Below are 12,367 nucleotides of genomic sequence, written 5' to 3'. Positions count from 1 at the left end.
GCCGAGATAGACTTTCGTCTATCGGTAATTTAAGCATTCATATTTTCTATGTGCACTGCAAAAGATGCAAAGAAAAAAGATATTGAAAAGTAAAGTGGGGCATTGCCCAATTCTAGCCTCTGCATACACAGATAGAGTCTTCAAACATAAAACAAACCAAAAGGCAATGGGAAAGTAAAAAACAGAACAGAGGAGACCATAAAACATCCTACTAAACTAACACACATTCATACAAGAATCTTCAGTACTTTACTTATGGTTTTTTCTCCACAAAACTCCTATCTTCTTCAACATATTTCCGTTCTTCTTCTTCGGCGACTCGTCGTCGAGATCTTCCGAGTACGGTGAGCCTAGAGGATAATTGTTCTCCAATGAAACTATTCTATCAACAAGCTTCCCGTTGTTGCCGGTTGACAGTATAGCAGCTGCGGCCTCAGCTGCTTTCCTCCACTGGTCTGTTTGCACCTTTAGCCTCCTTAGCTCAGCCTCCATTTCGGCATTCGCAGCCTGTGCAGCATCCAGCTGCTCGGAGGCTCGTGCCGCTCTTTGGCCATTTTTATCTGCCTCTTGCTCTGCAGCTTTGGTTGTTTCTGCCAAAGTGACTGCTTCATCGTTGATTCTATTCATTTCCATTTCTATGTTTTGGATCTTGTTTTTAAGTGCATTGTTTTCCTCGGATGTACTTTGCAATTCTGTCTCCTTATCCAACAGTTTGGTCTTTAACTCCGCCATGTCGGCCTCCAGCTTCTTTAGCTCCATTGCTAGTTCAGAGTCCTTGTTTACCTCCACGACACTGCACAATTGTGTTTCTTTTACCTTAAGGTCTTCTCTCAATTGTTCAATGTCTTTTCTGGCTTCCTTCAGTTCTGCATCTAATTCTTCCTCTTTCTGACATGACTCTACCTTCACTTGTTCCACAAGTTCATGAGCAATTCTAATTTGCATTGCTGTACGAACTGATTCCTCTTCAAACCTTGTCTCAGCTGCACGTAATGCAGATTTTGATTTATCTGCTTCCAATCTCATAGCGGCAAGCTCAGTTTTAATGTCATTGATTTCATTCTTACTGCCCGTGATTGAATCTGAGCCTTTTTGAGTCTTGCTGATATGACCTTCCAATGATTGAATATGAGCTTTTGATTGTTCCAATTCCAATGACAAAGAGTTGTAGGCTTCAACGGCTTTGATTCCATCTGATTGAAGCTTTTCCACAGCTGCTTTAGCTGTTTCGAATTGATTTTGGTTTTTCCTTGCTATGTTGAGGGCTTGAGCTTCAGATTCTCTGCAGTAACTAAGCTCGTTTTTCAGTTTTTCAACAAGGGAGAGAGTCTCTGAGAGCTGTGTTCTTAGATAATCCATCTCAACTTGTGCAGACTCAGCGAGCTTACTTCGGGTTTCATCGGATTCAGACACCATGTTCAGCTGGACCTTGAGCCTCTGAACTTCATTCATGGTGGAGGCCAATGCAGCAGCATCCATTGCGTGCTGCTTCTGAACAGCTTCAAGCTCGGATTCCCATGCTCGATCTCGATCTTGAGAAAGTTTGTGCAGTTCTTGAACACGATCTTCCTCGGAAGCTGAGAGATCAAGCACCTGCTGTTGGGATTCTTCAAACTTTGCAGACATGTCTGATAGTTGTTTCTTTGCTTCTTCGGCTTCCAGTTGGGCTTGCTTTTTGTGTGATTCAGATGTGCTCAGTTGCTCACTTGTTTTCTTCAGCTCCTCCTGGAGTTGAGAAATCCGTAATTCCAATTCAACCACTCTACTCGACCCTTTATTCTGAAGTGAGAAAAATGTTACCAATATTGAACAAAGCAAAATTACAAGTTTAATCTCTTCCTTTCTATTTTAAGAAGTTCATGAACTTATAAGAAATGTATAACATGTCCTTATACTTTCAATGGCATCCAATAAGTTACTAGATTTTCGTTTCATATCCAATAGATCTCGACTTTTTCGATATTTTTTTAATTTCATAGGCTTAACAGTCACTCAATTGAAAATAGAGTTGCGGGCAGACATTGAAAATAAAAGTTTAAAGACAAAACTTTTATCATAACTGATGTGAATCTCTATATAGTTAGTCGTAAAATGTAAAACAAGTACCTCAGCGGCCAGACATCGTGGTGACTTGCGGTCAGTCACTACCCTTGGACTTCTCTCTTTAGGTGTCTTACTAGCAGCAAGTGGAGAAGTGGAAACGGAATCAGGATCTGTGGCTGGAGTTTTAAGTTGACGAGCGGTTCGGGGTGTTCTGGGGGATTTTCTTTGAGTTACCTCTGAGGAGCTAGCTCTGCAATCCAATTCAAACAACTGTAAGATCTAGCCATAATATTAGTTTAACTCTTTAAGCCCCTTAGATAACTTTCTGATTTCTACCAATAAATTTTCTTGTTTTGTTACTTTTTACCTGAATTTCAAGAACAAGTTAAGTTTTAAAAAAAGTACAAGAAAAGGGTTCTAAAAAATGGGTTCAAACAGATTAGGAAAATCATTCACACTCATAAGGTTCAACAATTCCCTCCTCGAAACTATGATGATGCATACAAACTACCATATCAACTACATTCCATATTCCCATTTGCATTTCCAGCAATGAAAAGAACAATTCTAAAAATCATATGCTTTCAAACACGTTTAGTATATACTAAATTACTGTATCTATGTGCTACTAGTCTTATTCATCTTCTTCTTACCCTCTCCCTCTTTTTGCAATCACCAACTTGAAAAATCAAAACTGAGAATTACCATCTAACCCAACAAAAATAAATAAATAAATAAATCAGCCAGTACATTGACAATATGGCGTAGCTACATACAAGCAGAGAGTCTAAGATGATTGCTTCTTGAACAGTTTATATATACGCATATCTGTTTGCACGTAACTCGACCCTTCTTAGAAGACATCCACCTGACCCTACTACATTTTTGTTCTTAGACCATGTTGGATCTTGAAAAAAGACATACATAACAAGATTACAGTAAGAAACAAACAGAGCTCAAGAATGAAAGTGGGGAGTTCTGCTCTGGTTTGTGGGGAGTCAAAAGATGAACAAAAGAAAACCGTTTGATTAAGCTGACAGGAAGCAAGCAGCTAAGCAATTCAAAAACTAAAGATAATCTTACTTTGCTTTTGGGGTCTGCATGCTTGTGTGTTTCCTTTAGAAAAATAATCAAGCAGGTAATAAAATAATTGAGTTCTAGAGTCGTCTGACCCACAATACCTGAAACAGCAGAGAGAATCTTGACTGAGAAATAAACAGAAAATGGAGGACAATATATGTTTGTACAAAAATCATTCACAAAGGATAGCAACCTTACTACCATAGATCAACATCAGTACCAAACTTAACAAAAAAAGACAACACACAATACAATCCCTTCAAAGAAACCCCAAAAATCTAACCCCACTACAACCAACAAAAGCCAAACCATAGCATAATTTTACTTCAACCTTTTTTCAAATAATAAAGTAAATGAAAAACTGCAAGAAAGAAAAGCATATATTTATCATTATGCTACAAAACATATTTCAGACTTTTTACCCTTAACTTTCTCCCTTTTGCTCCTCCTTTTTGCCCTACAGTGACCAAATGGACCCCTGAAATTCATCAAAAAGAATTATGACATGAAATTACTGTATTTTATGAAGTGTATTTCGCACAGATTTTCAGAGGAAGATTATCAGTACTTAAAGAGTATGTAATTTCCAGAATCACTCAGAAATGGAAAAACACATACTCACTTTAGGATATGTATTCGATTTTGAGAAAAGCAGTATTCCACTTTCAGTAAATGTCATTTCGCATAAAGTTCAACAAACTCTAAAGCAATGTACTCAACAGTGGATCCTAAAAAGTAGATTGAATAAAAAACACACATCCGAGGAAGAAGCAAAAACATTAATGGAGAATGGTGAAGAAGTGCTTTCAGAGTCTCCAAGTTGGGTAAACAAACTGAAAATCCAAACGAAAAAAGAGCTCTGAAGCTTCAAACGCATTGAACTCACAGATCTGAGAATATAAAGCATTCAACATACAAAAAAAATAAGAAGCAGAAACACAACATCAAACTTGCCAGCGAGGAATAATAAGCTTCCAGGGAAAAAACAAACAAATCTTCAAACAGTTTTGCATCATCAAAAGCAAACCTATCCGAAAAACACGATGATAACTTCCAAAAATACACAATATTAAGCAATACTCGGATGCAACACAAAGCGAACTCAGATCTTTCAGCAACTAGAACAGAAAACCAAGAGAGCATAAAACAAAGAAAAAACCAGCATTCTTCTTGCTCGACAGCATTTGACGAAGCGAAATGCAGGACAAAACAGAGTGTTCTTAAAATCTTACCCGAAAATGGAAGTCTACCTCTGCTATTCCGCTTGAAATGAGAGAAACCTGGTAGTTTTTTCCTCTTGAACCAAAGATTGAAGAGGAAGTGCCAAAATGAGAAGTGGTGAAGAAAGCACTGGTTCTTCTTCTTCTTCGTCTTCTTCTTCTTCTTCTTCAGCTGGTTGTGAGCTCAGTTCCCGAGTTTCTTTCAATTTCTATTTCTCGCTCTTCAAAAGTCTGTTACGTGGGTGCGTTTTTATTCGTAACACGCGCTTCATGTTTCACGCGCGTTTTCACCCTCCAATCACATGTTCTTTCAGCCCTTTTCCAATGGAAAACAACACGCGTCAATATTAATTAATTAACATTCAATTCCATTTTCAAGATTTTTAATTTGCATCGAAAGGTTATTTGATTTATTTTAAAAGTATTAAATTATAAATTTCATTAAAAAAAAAACTTATATAAACTATAATTATTATTCTTTATAGTTCAATAAAGCCATTAAACACCAAAATCTAACTTCAAAATTATGTAATTAATTTCTAATTTTGTGACAAAGTTTGTAATTTCATCGTTTAAAAATCATTTAATAGGTTTTACTTTCAAATTTTAAACAATATTTGAATTACTCATTAAATCTTAATATATTTTATATGATAGGGATTTAGTGGTTGTACAGTAAATTCCTATCCTTACATATTAAAATTAAAATTTTGGATATATTGTTATATATCAAAGTATATAAATTAAATCGTTGTTACAATAAAAATACTGAATTTGTGTTCTTAACCTTTTTTTTTTTTTTAATAAATTGTTAAAATAAAATCGATAATTGATTGTAGATATAATTGAGGATTAAAACAAAATAGTTGGTTGGTTAAGATGTAGGATATTTGACTATGGATACTCAGCGTAATTTAAAGATAAATGTGGGTGGGTCAATAAAACACATGTGGTGGGTAGACATAATTTATTTTTTAATTAATCTCTTAGATTGTTCTTATATATTATTTGTTCAAATAGTTGGTATATTTTGACTCATAAATGATTGAATTATAAATAATATTGAAATTTTAAATTTCTACTTTTCCATAATTAATATATATATTTTACTAATTACGACCCGAAAATTTCTAATTAATTTAAGGTCGCTGCTATATACATATCATAAACATTAAACGTGGAAATACTTCATTTAAATTTCATAAAACGTAACTTTTATGTTAAAACACAGTTATGGACTTACGTTTTGAAAACACCCTTACAACAAAAGGTTAAATGAAATAAATAAACGTTTAAATTAAAAACATCTTATTCTAGCTCAAGTCTATGAAAATAAATATCACTACTATGTATGTGTTATGGTCTCGAGTAGCGTGACCCCACTCTTAGGGTTAAATGCAATAACATGATGAGACTTATCATTTAAATCCATTTTTAGGTCTGACAAGACCTATCATTTAAATTCATTTTCCATTGGTGAGTCGCCTGACAAGCTGACTCACACCCGCAGGCTGTGTAGAGTATATGGTACGCATACACACATACATATATATATATATATATAAACAAGTTAATGATAAACTTAAAGATTAATTATTTTATTTAATAATATTAAACGCCAATTACCATAATATTAATTATTTTACATTATTTTATTTTATTTTATGTAAATATAGTTTAACTCGTGAATATTTACCATAAACTTGGTAAGGTAAGACTAAATTTTGTAATTATTTATTAAATTTAGTTTAATTGTAAAATTAACAAAGTGTTTATTTAATTATTAAATATATATATACATACCGGATACATTATTTTTTAAATTTAAAACTAATTGTAAATTTAATTTGAATTGGAAGTTAAAAGTTTCCCCACATGGGGGCGGAAGCGACGGTTCCGGCGGAGGCACGGTGGACCTGGGAAGCCGTACAGTAAAACCACCGTAACATGGCGGCCATTTTATTGTTGCCAGAAGGGTAATGGAATTTTGCGGTGGCTGTCAATTAATGTTTGTCTCTACATCAATCGACATAAATCAAACTCCTTTCCCTTGCCTGCAACTAGTGGATGCTTTTATAACTCTTTTATTTTAAAAAAATTATATATATATATATATTTTGTAAAAAAAAAAAAATTGTTTCTATCTTTAGATCGACAATTTAAAGATTAAAAGACGATTTATTTTTCCCCCAAAAATAGAGCCAAGGCTAAAATGGTAAATTTTACCAGAAAAATTACTGAAAACAGGGCCAAAATATCAGGAGATATTAAAGTTAGTAAATTACTTTTGTAACCTCGACAAAATTGAAGGGTTAAATTCACAACAGTTATGATCAGAAGGGTATATAAATAAATTTCCAACCTAAAAATCCGAGTTACATTAATTTCATCTCAATTTTTTTTTTTACATTCCAATTTAAAATTTAAAAAAAAAAAAAAAAATCCTATCTCACAACTACCAAATGGTCTAGACCCCTAAAAAGATGGATTCCATCCAGATAAGCCATGGCAGTAGCAGGGTTTGCAGGCTCGAGAATAGGAAAATAACAGAAAATTAAAATAAATAAAAAAAAAAAAAAAATCTCAAAAGCAGCAAATAAAAAAATAAAAAAATAAAAAAACAATATTTTTTTCATCACATCCCCACCAAAACATAAACGGCGTAAATAATTCCAGGAAGGTATCCCAAAAATGTGAGCACCAAATCAATCCAAAATTCTACCTGCAAATTTTATACAACAAGATTAATTAATTAATTAATTAAAAGGTTGTTCGAATGAACATAGATCAGATGGATCGATCAAGATATCAGAGGTTTGAATTCGGATCAAATTCTGGAACGAATTGAAAGGAGAGAGGGAGAGGAGATTACCCCAATGCCATAGCGGAGGAAGACGCCGAGGGGAGGGATGAAGATAGCGATAAGAACTTCTACGAAGGTGGCTGAGCCCATTCGCTTTGGGATTCGTTCGCCTTGCATTTTCACGTAACCCTTAGCTAATAGCCGCCGCGAGCCCAGACCTCTTCATCGCCCCCCTTTTAAAACCTCTTCCTAATTTCTAGCACCTCCCTTTTTACTTTTTTATCCTTTAATTATTTCTTAACATTTTTACACCAAATTATTAAAATATAAATTTATTTATTTTTGTTTTAAATTTGATTTGAGACGAATATTAATTTTATAATTTGCGTAATTTTGTCGCTAATTTTAAAATAATGACGTCACTACCTTTCTTACCAATTGTTTTTAATTAGTTTTAAATAATTTTATATTTCATCTACATCAACTTATTTAAAAAATGTATTATTCTTTACAATTTATTTAATCTAATCTCATCATTCTTTACCATTTATAGCTTCTAACTTGTTTAGTTTTTTTTTAATGTATTTAAACTAAAAATAGATTTTATTTGAAACAATTTTTGTTATAATTTTAATTTTCTTCATTTAATAGAATTAAAATAAGAATATATATATATATATATATTTATTTATTTATATATTTCGGGCGGATAAATTAGTAAATACTTGTTTTAGAGAGAGGCACATTCCCAGGCACGTCACGTGTCTGCCCGCACATCACTCCATCATGTTTCAGTACGCAGCAACCGTCCACACCACGTACCGGCCAGTCCGGTATCCGGCAATTAGAGACGTGGAAAGATCGTGTACGTCGCTTTCATGGCCACTCAAAAGACGAGCCAATCGACGGTTTCCATTCATCGTCTAGTCGGATTCGTAGCAGGTGACGGCAAGAAAGCTAATAAACACTCAGTAATGACGAAATGGATTGCGTTAACCAGTCAATTCCCACACAAGAAAAAAGAAAAGGTTATGCGAGAGAGAGAGGGAGAGAGAGGGTCAGCAAATTTTAGTGTCGGAAAGTGAAAGCTAAGCATGGAACAGAGATGCTTTTGGCTTTATCTCTGAGTAAGTATTTTCTTATTGCTTATTGTTTTGTGTATTAGTTTGATTCCTTTTGAATGGTGGTCGGTTTCGGCTAGGGTTTTTACGTGGTTGAACAAACGAGATTCCATTATCACGCTTGTAAAGTATTGATTCTAGTTCTGTTATATGATGGTTTGACATTATTACTCTGGAATTTTCCGCTTAAAGCAAAGCACAAATTCACACGAACAATCTCTCTCTCTCTCTCTCTCTCTCTCTCTATATATATATATATAGATGAATGTGTGACTCTGACGCTATAGACATTCTGTGGGCACACTCACTGTAGCTGGACGGAGTTTGATGTCTCTGAAGTGGTTGAAGGAGTGAGTATTCAGTTGCCGATGTCGGAAATCAGAGGATCGAGCTCATGGAGCGAAGAATTTGCAAGTTTGGTGGAGGATTCCGGGATCCGTTACATGGCGGAGCCGATCGGAATTTCTTCACCTTCGTATGAGAGTACGAGATCGGATTTCCAGGTCGAGTCGCGGAACTATGAATCAGAGGAGTCGGAGAGTTTGAAGGATCAGGTTAAGGGATTTGCGGTCGCATGGGGTGAAATTCTTCTTGAATTAGGGAGAGGGTGCAGGGACATTGTGCAGCAGAATTTGATTACTGAGGATTCATATGTTGCTCAAAAGCTTAGAGGACCTTGCGCAAATGTTCTTGCTAGATTGAGTTTTCTTAACGAGTTTTTGCCGGAGGATCGCGACCCCGTTTATGCTTGGCCGGTTATATTTTTTGTTTCCATTCTCGCATTCACAGGTGTGTTCAGATTTTGAACTTCTTTTTTTCCCTTTTTCATTGACGATTTCTGATTCAGAAGATTACAGTACTCTTTCTTTGTAAATTGCTTCAACTAAAACATTTCTCCTTTTGATTATTTTCATACCAAATATTGAGCGGAGATCTTGTAATCTTTCCTCTTGATTTTAATCTTAGTGGGTACCGGGAAGTATGTTATGAGTGGTAATCGTGAAACTGTGGTATTTTCTTGATTCGATAAAGAGCTCTGATGCAATAATTAACTATTATTTGCAGTAATCTGTGTAAATAACAGACACGAGAGCTTTAGCCGACCGATTATGAAGGTGCGTGATCATCCTCCTAGTGCTTCTCGCATACTTCTTCCTGATGGCAGGCACTTGGCCTATGATGTTCTTGGCGTTTCAGCTGATAGAGCTAGATTCTTCATAATAGCTCCACATTCTTTTCTTTCATCTCGATTTGCAGGTAAATATTATAAATTAGAATATCTTTAGACTCTTGAATTATTTGAAATGCAATTCTTGAATCACAAAAGTTGGACATTCCTAACTCTTGGGAAGATTGTTGTGGAATTAACATTATAGCATCTATTTCTATGGCAGGTATACCGGGAGTGAAATCGTCTTTGCTCGAAGAATTTGGTATTTGCTTGGTTGCGTATGATCTTCCTGGTTTTGGGGAGAGTGATCCTCATCCCAACAGGAACCTGAATTCATCAGCACTAGATATGCTGCACCTAGCTGATGCTGTTAGTATTAATGGAAAATTCTGGGTGCTTGGCTACTCGGAAGGAGCCATGCATGCTTGGGCTGCACTTCGATATATCCCAGACAGAATTGCAGGTGTGTAAGAATGTACGTATAAATTTTATTAGTTTGGAGAGACTGTACTGTGTGATACTATGAATCTTATGATATTTGCAAGCTTAGTATCTTATCTACCGGTGAAAATTAGATATCCAAGAACATATGATTATAGAAGTTACAAAAACGAGTGTATTTTGCATGCTTTGTTCCCCATAAAGGAATAAGAGCTTTGTTTTTATGGGCCTCTCAAAACAAAGTTGGCAGACAACTCAATATATGAGTAGGTACTTCTCACCTAGTTCCTCAATGTCGTACTCTTTGGGGCCACTATGCTCCTTCAGAGATTTTTGTATCCTTTCGGGTACGGTGCTTTCTGTATCACGCAGAACCTAAAAAATTGTTGATTGATAGTACGTTGAAAGAATTAATAGATCTTCCATTTCAGTAACATAGAAAGTTAGACTTGCTTGTATCCGCTGGTTATTAGAATGAATTGTATTCTGTCATTGATTAAACATAAACTAAATATGCATTTACTTTGGAAGTTTAATGAATATTTTTGAATTTACAGGTGCAGTCATGGTAGCTCCAATGATCAATCCTTACGAAAAAAGCATGACTAGGGAAGAGTTGAGAAGAACTTGGGAAAGTTGGGGTCCACGGAAGAGATTTCTATATTTCTTAGCTCGTAGATTTCCTAGATTTCTATCCTACTTCTATCGCCGAAGTTTTTTGTCAGGAAGGCATGAAGAAATTGATAGACAGTTATCCCTATCACTGGGAAAGAAGGTGAGTTGGTGGATTTTTTGGTTCAATAGCTACGTAACTTACATTCGTGCACCCGATCACATGGTATCTTATACTTGAAGTCATCGATACAAATTCTTTAGCCACTATTCCTCCTTGCATTTTCTCTCTCCTGTTCTTTGTGTTCATCTTGATCGAGTGTATGCGATCCTAATACAACTCACAATCTTCACATTTTCAGGACGAAGTTTTGATAGAAGATCCAAAGTTTAGGGAATTTTGGTACAGGAACGTGGAAGAGTCAATCCGCCAGAAAAATGTCAAACCATTTGTAGAAGAAACCATGCTACTTGTGTCAAATTGGGGCTTTAGCTTGGCAGATCTTAGGGTGCAGAGAAAGTGTCAAAGAACAGGCATTCTTCCTTGGCTCAAATCATTGTACAGTCAAGAAGAATGTGAGTTGGCCGGATTTGTTGGTCCGATTCATATATGGCAGGTCAGGCCACTTCTCTTTTCCTCACATGACATCATACAAAATCTTATGCTAACTGCCTAAATTGGACTTATTTGTTCTAATTGCCATGGGAAGATTATGAACGTTTATTTGGAACTCTTATCCTTTTTCCCACGACATCCACTAGCACGCACATCATATATACTAATACACATAGATGCATAGTCAACTTGAACATACTTCAATTGGTTTAAGCTGATGCCTTCGATGTTGATATTAGTAGTTCGATTCCCTCTTGTTGAACTCCCAAATAATAATAATTATAGTAATGTTGATGATCTACCTAGATACATGTGATGCATGAATTTTCCAACTCTTATGTTGCTAGATGGGTGAAAGGAAGTCTCGCGTCTTGGAATGTACTTTTTATATAGCGTATGGTGATATGATGATATGATGATATGACAATCAAAGAGACTTCAGCCGGTGTTAAAATTCTCGACTCGTCTTTCTAATATAAACTTTGGTCATGTTGAACAGGGAATAGATGATAAGGTAGTTCCACGATCGATGACTGATTACATAGGCCGCATTTTACCAGCAGCCATATTGCATAAGCTCTCAAATGAAGGACACTTCTCGTATCTCTATTTTTGTGATGAATGTCATCGACAGATATTTTCCACCATTTTTGGACCTCCCAAGGGGCCAGTTGACAGAAGGGAAAGAACGGAAGCTTCTCCTTTAGAAGGAAATACAGGAGGAGAGATAGCGAGTACTATAGATCTTACCGTAAAATGATACGTCGTCGTCGTCGTCTCGAAATACAGCTAATAGTAACGCGATGATTTTGCCTTCCAAATGCTGATGATGTAAATGCCATATTGATATCAACATCGATATCATGCTCTTCTTCATTTGTGTTCACTTTTTGGACAAGGGTGTGTAATTTTATCACCGTTGCTTCATTACATTACATTACTCTACTTTTATTATATTTTAACAGCAATTCATGAGGCCAAGCTTCTTTTTAGGTGCTTTTGGCTTTTATGGCTCTACTACTCATTTAAGCTTCAATTAGTCTCTCACCCTTCATAATTGGTTTATTTTGCCAACATTTTTAGCCTACACATATCAACCTTTTGTCTTATTTTTCAATGATAGCTAATTTGTTCTTTACTGAGAGTTTAATCTTTGATTTAGTTCTTAAATTATTAATAGAATTTAATAAGTTTTTTAATTTTTAATTTTTAATTTGGTATATAATAAGTGTTTTAACCGAAAATAAATTACAAGAGATT

The 12,367-nt window shown here is 35.3% G+C and overlaps 3 protein-coding genes across 7 annotated transcripts; 1 reads left to right on the top strand and 2 right to left on the bottom strand.

Annotated features, from left to right (window-relative positions):
• Positions 1-64: 64 nt before the first annotated feature.
• On the bottom strand, positions 65-4,571 carry LOC111451509 (interactor of constitutive active ROPs 2, chloroplastic-like). 3 transcript variants are annotated; one of them, XM_023091977.1, is made up of 6 exons: positions 4,356-4,571; positions 3,746-4,013; positions 3,546-3,601; positions 3,127-3,224; positions 2,107-2,293; positions 65-1,779 (listed from the first exon to the last, which is right to left on the bottom strand). In XM_023091977.1, exons 4-6 carry the CDS (start codon positions 3,144-3,146, stop codon positions 250-252), a joined length of 1,737 nt encoding a protein of 578 aa, XP_022947745.1. In that variant the 5' UTR covers positions 3,147-3,224; positions 3,546-3,601; positions 3,746-4,013; positions 4,356-4,571; the 3' UTR covers positions 65-249. The 3 variants fall into 3 exon arrangements, with proteins under 3 accessions (XP_022947745.1, XP_022947737.1, XP_022947754.1); XM_023091969.1 differs by lacking the exon at positions 3,746-4,013; XM_023091986.1 differs by lacking the exons at positions 3,546-3,601; positions 3,746-4,013.
• A 2,139-nt stretch (positions 4,572-6,710) lies between these two features.
• On the bottom strand, positions 6,711-7,399 carry LOC111449786 (low temperature-induced protein lt101.2-like). The gene is made up of 2 exons (XM_023089832.1): positions 7,216-7,399; positions 6,711-7,065 (listed from the first exon to the last, which is right to left on the bottom strand). The coding sequence occupies exons 1-2, from the start codon at positions 7,321-7,323 to the stop codon at positions 6,979-6,981; spliced, it is 195 nt and encodes a 64-aa protein (XP_022945600.1). The 5' UTR covers positions 7,324-7,399; the 3' UTR covers positions 6,711-6,978.
• Positions 7,400-8,170: 771 nt separating this feature from the next.
• LOC111449740 lies at positions 8,171-12,099 on the top strand. Of its 3 annotated transcripts, none has more exons than XM_023089784.1 (7): positions 8,171-8,273; positions 8,581-9,056; positions 9,333-9,524; positions 9,662-9,901; positions 10,437-10,654; positions 10,854-11,108; positions 11,607-12,099. In XM_023089784.1, exons 2-7 carry the CDS (start codon positions 8,636-8,638, stop codon positions 11,865-11,867), a joined length of 1,587 nt encoding a protein of 528 aa, XP_022945552.1. In that variant the 5' UTR covers positions 8,171-8,273; positions 8,581-8,635; the 3' UTR covers positions 11,868-12,099. The 3 variants fall into 3 exon arrangements, with proteins under 3 accessions (XP_022945552.1, XP_022945536.1, XP_022945546.1); XM_023089768.1 differs by having other exon boundaries at positions 8,190-8,273; positions 8,529-9,056; XM_023089778.1 differs by having other exon boundaries at positions 8,258-8,273; positions 8,555-9,056.
• Positions 12,100-12,367: the final 268 nt, after the last annotated feature.

This window comes from Cucurbita moschata, unplaced genomic scaffold, assembly GCF_002738365.1.
Source record: "Cucurbita moschata cultivar Rifu unplaced genomic scaffold, Cmos_1.0 Cmo_Scf00001, whole genome shotgun sequence".
Lineage (NCBI taxonomy): Eukaryota > Viridiplantae > Streptophyta > Magnoliopsida > Cucurbitales > Cucurbitaceae > Cucurbita > Cucurbita moschata.
Note: the sequence above shows the minus strand (reverse complement) of the source record. Positions and strands in the feature narration are given on the sequence as shown.